General features: G+C 37.8%; 1 protein-coding gene across 6 annotated transcripts in view; it reads left to right on the top strand.

The window, feature by feature from the left end:
* Positions 1–9,440, top strand: part of BMI1 (BMI1 proto-oncogene, polycomb ring finger) — a 10,673-nt gene extending 1,233 nt beyond the window's left edge. The window contains exons 1-10 of one of the 6 annotated variants that reach the window (XM_032243900.1): positions 110–169; positions 4,414–4,544; positions 4,858–4,954; positions 5,567–5,622; positions 5,717–5,767; positions 5,933–6,041; positions 6,117–6,162; positions 6,576–6,674; positions 7,022–7,102; positions 7,187–7,696. In XM_032243900.1, the coding sequence (XP_032099791.1) occupies positions 4,433–4,544; positions 4,858–4,954; positions 5,567–5,622; positions 5,717–5,767; positions 5,933–6,041; positions 6,117–6,162; positions 6,576–6,674; positions 7,022–7,102; positions 7,187–7,516 (981 nt within the window). In that variant the 5' untranslated portion in view covers positions 110–169; positions 4,414–4,432 and the 3' untranslated portion in view covers positions 7,517–7,696. Of the gene's footprint in view, positions 1–109; positions 170–3,631; positions 3,723–3,757; positions 4,068–4,234; positions 4,254–4,413; positions 4,545–4,857; positions 4,955–5,566; positions 5,623–5,716; positions 5,768–5,932; positions 6,042–6,116; positions 6,163–6,575; positions 6,675–7,021; positions 7,103–7,186 lie in introns of those variants that run through there. The other 5 variants (XM_032243896.1, XM_032243895.1, XM_032243897.1 and 2 more) reach the window with 5 other exon arrangements.
* The last annotated feature ends 297 nt before the right edge of the window (positions 9,441–9,737 follow it).

Genomic DNA, 9,737 nt, shown 5'->3' with positions numbered 1-9,737 from the left:
CAGCCGCCGCCGCCCGCTCAGCCCCAGCGCGCCGCGCGCGGCCCCACATTTTAGTTCCCTGCTCCCCCGGGCGCCCCTCCGTACCCTCGCGACGCACATGGCCCCCAAGAGGAGCACTAGTATTTCCAGCCTCGGCGGCTCTCCGGGCCGCAGCGCCCTTTGTTGAGAGGTAGATTTGGATGGAACGGGTACGGGTTCCTGAAATCGGGAGCTGCTTGGGTCAAGTGGCTTCCCTCGTCTTCGGAAGAAAGGGCTCTGGAGGGGCTCCAGCAGCCAGAGAACGCCCCCATTTTATAGGGATGGGTTGCGTGGGGGGCGGCCATCCCTCCAAGGTGGGTGTTAGGCTGGAGAGATCCCCGACAAAAATGTTATTAACTTAAGTTGGGGGGACACTTGTGTGAGATTGGATGGCTGGTAAGATGGCGGTTTCCAGTTGTTTCCAAGGTCTCCTGCATTTGTGTTTAAAATGCTAAAGTTTTCAAGGTGCTGTGTGTTGGGAGTTTTGGATAAGTGCTCCGAACGTCACTTGGGAGGTGATCCCTGGGAAGTGGATATTTCAAATTTGGAGCTTTTTGTTGAGTGAAGATGGTGACTGGACGTTAGCCTTGCTGGAGGCTTCCTTTCTCTCTACTTCTTTTTTTCTTTTTTTCTTTTTTCCCCTTTTGGAGACTGCAACTTTTCTCTCAACTTCTACTAAGGATGCACTCAGCATCATGACTCCAGTCTACTACATTTTATAGATTTTGCTAAATGTCAGCATAGGTCGTTTGGCAAAGGGCTACTTTAGAAGGGAGCACTAAAAAGTTGATTGCATATGTTTACGCAGTCACTTGGGCTTGACAGCGTTATAGCATGATCTTTTTCCCAGAGACTTACAGTTAATAATTGGAAGTAAACAAGTAGAGAGACTTTGATCATTCTCAATTGCAATAAAAGGATTTAGTGGGCTTAGTCGTCACGGTTCAATATGTGAAAGAGAAGCAAGTAGTTACCCCTTCCCTTAAAGTGGGCAAAATTCCGCGCGTATTTATCCAAATGCAAGTGAAGGTTGGTGATGTGTACAACCTTATAAGTAGTTCAACCTATGTTTTATAGGAACCTTAATTCCCAAGTTCTGGAAACACATTATAAGCTACACTAAAGACTTGATACTTAAGGATGCAAATTATTGACAGTATATACCAGTTGTGAGATTCTATATATTAACATTTTGAGTTTTAGGTAGACGGATCAGAAATCCCCGGGGTTGATTTTATAAACAAAATTACAGTTTTTTTAGACTTGAGTTCATTCTATACATCTCCCCCAAGTGTAGTCAGAAGTGTTTGAAATAACTTGTGTAAATCATATGCCTAGTAAAGGTATTTTTAAAGCTATATACAAGTCACCGTGTATGCATGTATACACATAAAGCTTTTGTAAGTAAATTAAGCATTTAATTGTATATGATAAATCCATTATTACTCTGTCACTAAGTTCTTGGATGTATGTTAAGTGTGCAAATAGGCAAATTTCTCCCCAGGAGTCAAATTAACCCCAACTTTACCCATACTTGTATTGGGCTGTGAGCCACAACTGGGGTTATGGAGCTCATTTGCATTTCTTAGATTGCAGTAGGCAAGCTGATGGTTAACATAAGAACTTGCTTCTGTTTTCCTTCACTTTTACATTCCTGGTGTTAGGCCATCACCTAAAAACTGACAGCCCCAATTGAGTGTGTTACAATGGCAAGTTCTAACTGTTGAGTATTTTTACCATTATATGTTTGATGCATTTTTGCTTGCTTAACTGGCAGTTTCCGGGTTGGAACCTGGAAGGTTTTCACTTCTAGTGTGGAAGAGATTGTTTCTCAAATCTTAACAAGCAAGTCAAACACTTTGGAAGTCTTCATTAGGTTGCCACTGCTTTTAAATGGCTTAAATAACTGATTTTAAGTAACAAAGTGATATTTATATTAGCATTATAAATGGTCAGAGGACTGTGGCCAAATTCTTCTGAACTGAAGTAGAGGAATTGGGTGAATTAAGACTTGGATTTGAAAGAGTTTTGGTCAAGTACATGTGACTTAAATGCTCAAAGCCAACCAGTAGATAACCCTCCACTGAGGTTTGATTGTTCTCCATGTTAATATTTCTGTTGATGTGGTGTTGGTTTTCTACAAGGTAGAGGAGAAATAAAGGGAGCTATTTTTATTGGCGCCTCTTCATGAACTTCGCGATCAGTGGTTTTTTAGTGCAGTATGTTTTCACAGGCAAACAGAAGTATCACCTTGCTCTCTTTCTAGGAAAGATCCTCTGATTTCACTAGGAGAATTTTCCTTAAGCACCAACAAGGCTGTTCTTTAATTTACCAAGTACAGCTAGTTTTAAATATTGCTACTCTTTAGGGACATAGCTCTACCTACAACTCCTCTATGACCCCGCTTAGATTTATGTTTACATGTTGACAGTATTCTTCTTAACAAGTAGCCCAAAGATAACTGAGGAGTCACACAAGAAGTTTTCTGGTTGAGGTTGTCAGTTGTCACTGTGGTCACTTTCATAAGAGGCTTTGTTTTGTTTTTTACCATTTTCTAGAAGTCAGCTCTTAATTTCAGCCATTAAGATGTGTGGATTGGTGTTTCCCTTTACTGCACTAATATACCTTAGGAATTAAAACCGCAGGTACATCTTACTGCAAGTTTCAAAAGTTCCTGGATTTCCATTCAAGGAAGCTTTGAGAATGTACTTCAGTGAAGTGTGGAAGCTTAGTCTTATATCAGGTTCTGAAATGAATGAAGGGAGTTGAAGTTTATTTTATAAGAATACTACACGAGGTAATTGACTTCTCTGACTGTCGGCTGGTGTATTCCTGCTGACAGTTCCCCATTGTGACTTTCCTATAACATAGGTATCTGTTGAGAATATCATTTCATCGTATGGGGGGGGGGGGGTTATGAAACTTAGCCTGAGAAAATGACATTTGTTTTTCTCTCCTGTCGCTGCTCTGGGTTGACAAGGTGTTGATTTAGCCTTGGGAATGGGCTGGTCATATGGTTCTTTATATATTGTCATTATCATACCGATTAAAGTAGTTTTTATTGCCCCCAGCATAGTTTGTTCAGATAAAACACTGGGCTTTGCCCCCCCTCCTCTAGTAAAACAGATTTTAGTTTTCAGCCTTTCCAAAACTTTGTATCGCTCATTTGATCTACAGGAGAGCGTCACATTAGAGAAGGAAGTTTTAAAGAGGTTCGGTTCAATAAACATCTCTGCAGTTTGAGCTCTCACGGTTTCGGGCTAAGTGCACAGTTGGCATTCTCAAAAGACCCCTCGTGAAATTTCTGACCGAGTGACTGCAGAGAGGACAGACCGAGAGAGTCGAGATCTGAAAGCAGCTCTGCGCACCGAGTCGACGTGGAAAGAGGCCCCCGAAGTGTCCGAAATGGCCGGGAGTGCGGTTTGCATTTTCCCTTCGCGGGCGCTGCCGCAGGCTCCGGGGTCTCCGCCGCTCGGGACCCGGGTCCCCAGTCCCCGCTCCCCAGCGCCGTGGCCTCGTGGGTCCGCCCCCCCCCCCCCCCCACCGGCGTCGCCGCACCCACCCCGCCCCCGCGCCGGCCCCGCCCCCGCGGCGCGCCGCCCCTCCCCCGCCCGTCGCCCGCCGCCCCGCACGCCTGCCGAGGCTCGGGTCTCGGGCCGGGCTCCGCGCGGAGTTGCAGCGGTGGCCGGATGCCAAGTGTAAGTGTAAGTTGCTATGGAAACCCCGACCGAGGCGAGTTCCGAATCCGGAGCGAGACGGAGCCCCGGGCGCCGCCGGATCCGCCCCTCGCATCCCGGCCCCCGGGCGTCCGCCCCGCTCAGGCCCCGGCCCAGGCCGACTCGAGGTGCCCCTGCGGCCCCGGCACCCGTCTCCGGAAATGCCAGGGATGCAGGGAGGGCAGAATTGTTTTCCCTGCGCGTCGCGGAAAAACGTGCCAGGTTCTGCTTGCTAGAACCGTCTAAAACAACCGGAACACTGGGATTTTCACTTGCAGTTCTTGAGGAAGTTTTGTGATAAATTTGGAGACCTGGAACAAGCCCTAGTGGTTGGTAAATATCCGCAGGGATTGTGTGGCGTCTGCAGCAGCCTTGGGGCTGCTGGGCTGGAGGACAAATGGAAGAAAGAGACCCGACTACGCTCAGCTCCCAGCCCCCACCTCAGATCTTTTCTTCTCCCTACAGGAATGATCTGAGAGACCAGAAGTAACATTAGCTGGATCTTTTTTCATCATTTAGGTAGAACTGATTCCGATCTGATGAGTAAATTCCTTCTGTAGAAACGTTGGGACAGCCCAGCTGTACAGTGTTAAATTGAGTTTTATGAATTCAAAGTGTGTGATTACTAGATCTCCATTCTTGTTCTGTGAATTATAGCCATTATTTCTGCGTCTTGCAGGATCTTTTATCAAGCAGAAATGCATCGAACAACCAGAATCAAGATCACTGAGCTAAATCCCCACCTGATGTGTGTGCTTTGTGGAGGGTACTTCATTGATGCCACAACCATAATAGAATGTCTACATTCCTGTAAGTACTGAGCTTTAGCTCTTTTTTGTATAATGTGTATTTCGCCTGAAATTTGAAAACTATTAACGATTCCTGCAATCTGTGGGAATGTTGGTACAAAGTGGTGAAGTTATTTTCTTTTCTTGCATTTTACTTTTTGTTAACATATATGTTGTAAAAGCATGCAATGTATGTGTTCTCAGGATATGAATTAGTTTAGTTGGAAATACTTTTCGGCATTTACCATCTTATTTCTGCTAGTTCTTGGTTTCTGACACCAATGCTTTACCCACTAATTTCTAAACAAAAAAAACTTTACGTGTTCTACTTCTAGTCTGTAAAACGTGTATTGTTCGTTACCTGGAGACCAGCAAGTATTGTCCTATTTGTGATGTCCAAGTTCACAAAACCAGACCACTACTGAATATAAGGTAGGAAACTGTCTAAATTCCTTGTTTGTAATTGTTACTGGAGTTGTAGAATTTACTGAAGGTTGTATAATATACTAAAGTTGTATAATTTACTCTTTATTTCTTAAATTTTCTCTTGAATACATACCTAATATGTATGCTTTGTAGAGGGTAGCTCTTTAATTTCTTGCCATATTAATGGTGACCAAGTTTAGATAAAGTTTAGTAGTATTCAAGTGATTTTCATATTTTTTTCTGTCTTTTAAAAATTGAGTTAGTTCACCTTTTTTGCATTCTTTATGAACTTCATAACAGGCAAGAATAAATATTTTAAAGGGCTTCCATTCTTTCCTTTTTATTCTCTATTCATATTAGCTAATTTAGTAACTTGAAAGGCACACTTCTTTTGACTGAGCAAATGTGAAGAATTTATTAGTGAATATAAAATATTTTTCTACTGATTTACAACGTGCTATATACAGAAAACTTTTATTCTCAGTTAAGTTTTATGTTATCAATATAGACGCATCACAATGAAGTAAAATACTATAGCACAAAAAAACAGACTATAGAAACAACATTTTTAGTTCTTGCCATACTAATTCATAATTTTTAATTTTAATTCTTTTTCAGATCAGATAAAACTCTTCAAGATATCGTATACAAATTAGTTCCAGGGCTTTTCAAAAGTGAGTAACTTACTTAGAAAATGAATTTAAAGAGATCATTCATAGTTTTTTGTGTTAGGCCAAAAATGTTTACGTCTTTTTTTTCCCCATTCAGATGAAATGAAAAGAAGAAGGGATTTTTATGCAGCTCATCCTTCTGCTGATGGTAAACTTTTTAGGGGAGGGAAGACATTTTTATTTGCGGGGGGAGAGCTTATCTAGGAATTACAATGTATTAAAATTGCCTTTAAAGTACCACTTCCATTCGCCTATGTATAAAATATATTAGGCCTTTAATTTTTAAAAATTACATTTCACAATATTTTTATAGCTGCCAATGGCTCTAATGAAGATAGAGGAGAGGTTGCAGATGAAGATAAGAGAATTATAACTGATGATGAGATAATAAGCTTATCCATTGAGTTCTTTGACCAGAACAGGTAAAATCTTTAGGCAATTTATTTTATGGTAATGTTTTATTAGATTATTTCACTAATTAATTTTCTGTTTTTTAGATTGGATCGGAAAGTAAACAAAGACAAAGAGAAATCCAAGGAGGAGGTATGTTTCATGTTACAAAAACATAGAAGAAACGTTTGGATTCCAGATTTTAGATTGTGTTGCCCTTTAGAACATTCAGCTGTTAGAGACAAGAAAATCGTTGTGTTTAATGTTTAACAAAGGTCTACACGTGATATTTAATAATTAGAATTTATTTTATATGTGATTGTCTTACAAAATATTTTAAGTAGTTTACATTTAATACTTTGGTATGCTTTAAGTTTGCTTATTATATTAGGAATCTGTTCATTTAGTATTTATAATGATAGTAAACTCAAAGTATAGTTGAGAGGTTAGTCACCTCCAGTTTTGTTTGATACTGGCATCTTTTATCATATTCTGGTAATCAACTTGAAACTTTCTTCATATCTGAAAATAGCTGAAAAAAATTACTTTTCTAAATGTACTTTTAGGTGAATGATAAAAGATATTTACGATGCCCAGCAGCAATGACTGTGATGCACTTAAGAAAGTTTCTCAGAAGTAAAATGGACATACCTAATACTTTCCAGGTATCTACTTTTATATTCTTCTTGCATTTTACATAGATTTAACAATTTTAATTACATTTTTCACTTTGGATTTTGAACCCAAAAAAGCAACAGGAAAAAAAAATTAAAGTTAGTGCTAAAGTTGTGATTTCTCTTAAAACATTTGATATACATTTCTCTTTTATGCTATGAAAACAAATCCCTTAATCACTAGAAATATTTTTTTCCTCATTTAAAGTTTCAAAAGGAGCCTTTCTTTGTTAAAATGTTTGGAGAATATGCTTTTTAATGCACTTTTGGATTATATTTAAATGAAAAAATGTAGATTTATCTTTGTTTTGTTACTTAATAATCATATTTTTCACTAGATTGATGTCATGTATGAGGAGGAACCTTTAAAGGATTATTATACACTAATGGATATTGCCTACATTTATACCTGGAGAAGGGTAAGTAGCTTATCTGTTGTTAGATTATGATAGTAAACTATATTTGAAGAATTAAGAGTAATTTGTTTCCTTTTAACTTTATAGAATGGTCCACTTCCTTTGAAATACAGAGTTCGACCTACTTGTAAAAGAATGAAGATCAGTCACCAGAGAGATGGACTGACAAATGCTGGAGAACTGGAAAGTGACTCTGGGAGTGACAAGGCCAACAGCCCAGCAGGAGGTATTCCCTCCACCTCTTCTTGTTTGCCTAGTCCCAGTACTCCAGTGCAGTCTCCTCATCCACAGTTTCCTCACATTTCCAGTACTATGAATGGAACCAGCAACAGCCCCAGCGGTAACCACCAATCTTCTTTTGCCAGTAGACCTCGAAAATCATCAGTAAATGGGTCATCAGCAACTTCTTCTGGTTGATTCCTGAGACTGTTAAGGAAAAAAAATTTTAAACCCCTGATTTATATAGATATCTTCATGCCATTACAGCTTTATAGATGCTAATACATGTGACTATCGTCCAATTTGCTTTCTTTTGTAGTGACATTAAATTTGGCTATAAAAGATGGACTACATGTGATACTCCTATGGACGTTAATTGAAAAGAAAGATTGTTGTTATAAAGAATTGGTTTCTTGGAAAGCAGGCAAGACTTTTTTCTCTGTGTTAGGAAAGGTGGAAAATGGCTTCTGTAACCATTGTTTGGATTTGGAAATATTCTGCAGTGGACATAAGCACTGGGCCATAGTTTGTTAATCTCAACTAACGCCTACATTACATTCTCCTTGATTGTTCTTGTTATTATGCTGTTTTGTGAACCTGTAGAAAACAAGTGCTTTTTATCTTGAAATTTCAACCAACGGAAAGAATATGCATAGAATAATGCATTCTATGTAGCCATGTCACTGTGAATAACGATTTCTTGCATATTTAGCCATTTTGATTCCTGTTTGATTTTTACTTCTCTGTTGCTACACAAAACCGATCAAAGAAAAGTAAACTTCAGTTTTACAATCTGTATGCCTAAAAGCGGGTACTACCGTTTATTTTACTGACTTGTTTAAATGATTCGCTTTTGTAAGAATCAGATGGCATTATGCTTGTTGTACAATGCCATATTGGTATATGACATAACAGGAAACAGTATTGTATGATATATTTATAAATGCTATAAAGAAATATTGTGTTTCATGCATTCAGAAATGATTGTTAAAATTCTCCCAGCTGGTTCGACCTTTGCAGCTACCCATAACCTATGTTGAGCCTTGCTTACCAGCATAGAATATTTTTAATGTGGATATCTAATTCTAAATTATAAATTCCATTAGAAGCAATTGGCTCATCTTTATAATACTGACTTTTCTCCAATAATACATGTTTATTTAAAAAATTGTTGCAGTAAAGAAAAGCTTTTAATTGAGAAATACGGAAATAGTTTGTTAATTTTTCATTGGTTGTGATGGAATTAATGTATTTTTAAATGGCATATTGATCACTAATTCTAAAATTTTTAAATAAAGCAGCAAATTGCTGGAAGAAGGCATTTTATCTAAAATTATTTTAATATGTGGTATAGCAGTAATTTCAAATTTAAGAGTTGCTTTTACAGTTATCAATGGAATATGCCTTCTCTGCTTTGTCTGGAAAATAGAAGCTATTTATTATGGGCTTCTACAGGTATTTTTACATAGAGCAAGCATGTTGAATTTAAAATATGAATAACCCCAACAATTTTTAGTTTTTTTGCTTTGGTCGAACTTGGTGTGTGTTCATCACCCGTCAGTTATTTGTAAGGGTGTTTATTCTATATGAATATTGTTTCATGTTTGTATGGGAAAATTGTAGCTAAACATTTCATTGTCCCCAGTCTGCAAAAGAAGCACAATTCTATTGCTTTGTCTTGCTTATAGTCATTAAATCATTACTTTTACATATATTGCTGTTACTTCTGCTTTCTTTATAGTAAAGGATGTTTTATGAAGTCACAAAATACATATATTTTTATTTTGACCTAAATTTGTACAGTCCCATTGTAAGTGCTGTTTCTAATTATAGATGTAAAATGAAATTTCATTTGTAATTGGAAAAAATCCAATAAAAAGGATATTCATTTAGAAAATAGCTAAGATCTTTAATAAAAAATTGATATGAAAAGCACAATGTGCAGAAGTTGTGGAAACGCTATAGTGGATTACAACAGGTAAAAGTTGAAGAGAATACATTGCTGTCTTATAGTGATGTTGCTAAGAAGTATGTGCTTTGTTGTAAAATTGCTTGAAAGCCCATTGAAAGATGTATCTGTTTACTTAAAATCTTTGAAGTAAAAGTTACCAATGTTTGCCAATTTGGGTGAATTTAACTCATTTTCTAGGCTTTAAGTTTTTCGTGACATTATTTAAGACAAAAGTTAATGGAAGTGTCAAGTGATATTTTCTTTGATCATTTGTATAAAGAATGAAAAAATATTTTTAAAAGGCTAAAAACTTTAAATGCTAGTGGACTGTCATTTGACTTACATAAAACCAAGTTATAAGATCAACATGGAATTCAAACTTTACATCTCAACCTCTTTATTATGGATTTATTTTTGAGATTGCTTATTATCAGATACTGCAATTATGGCTTAGCACTATTTAACCAT

Source organism: Sapajus apella, unplaced genomic scaffold (genome assembly GCF_009761245.1).
Source record: "Sapajus apella isolate SASKATOON/1434 unplaced genomic scaffold, GSC_monkey_1.0 scaffold53, whole genome shotgun sequence".
In the NCBI taxonomy this organism is placed as follows: Eukaryota; Metazoa; Chordata; class Mammalia; order Primates; family Cebidae; genus Sapajus; species Sapajus apella.
The sequence above is the reverse complement of the archived record's forward strand: the minus strand, read 5'-3'. Positions and strand labels throughout refer to the sequence as shown.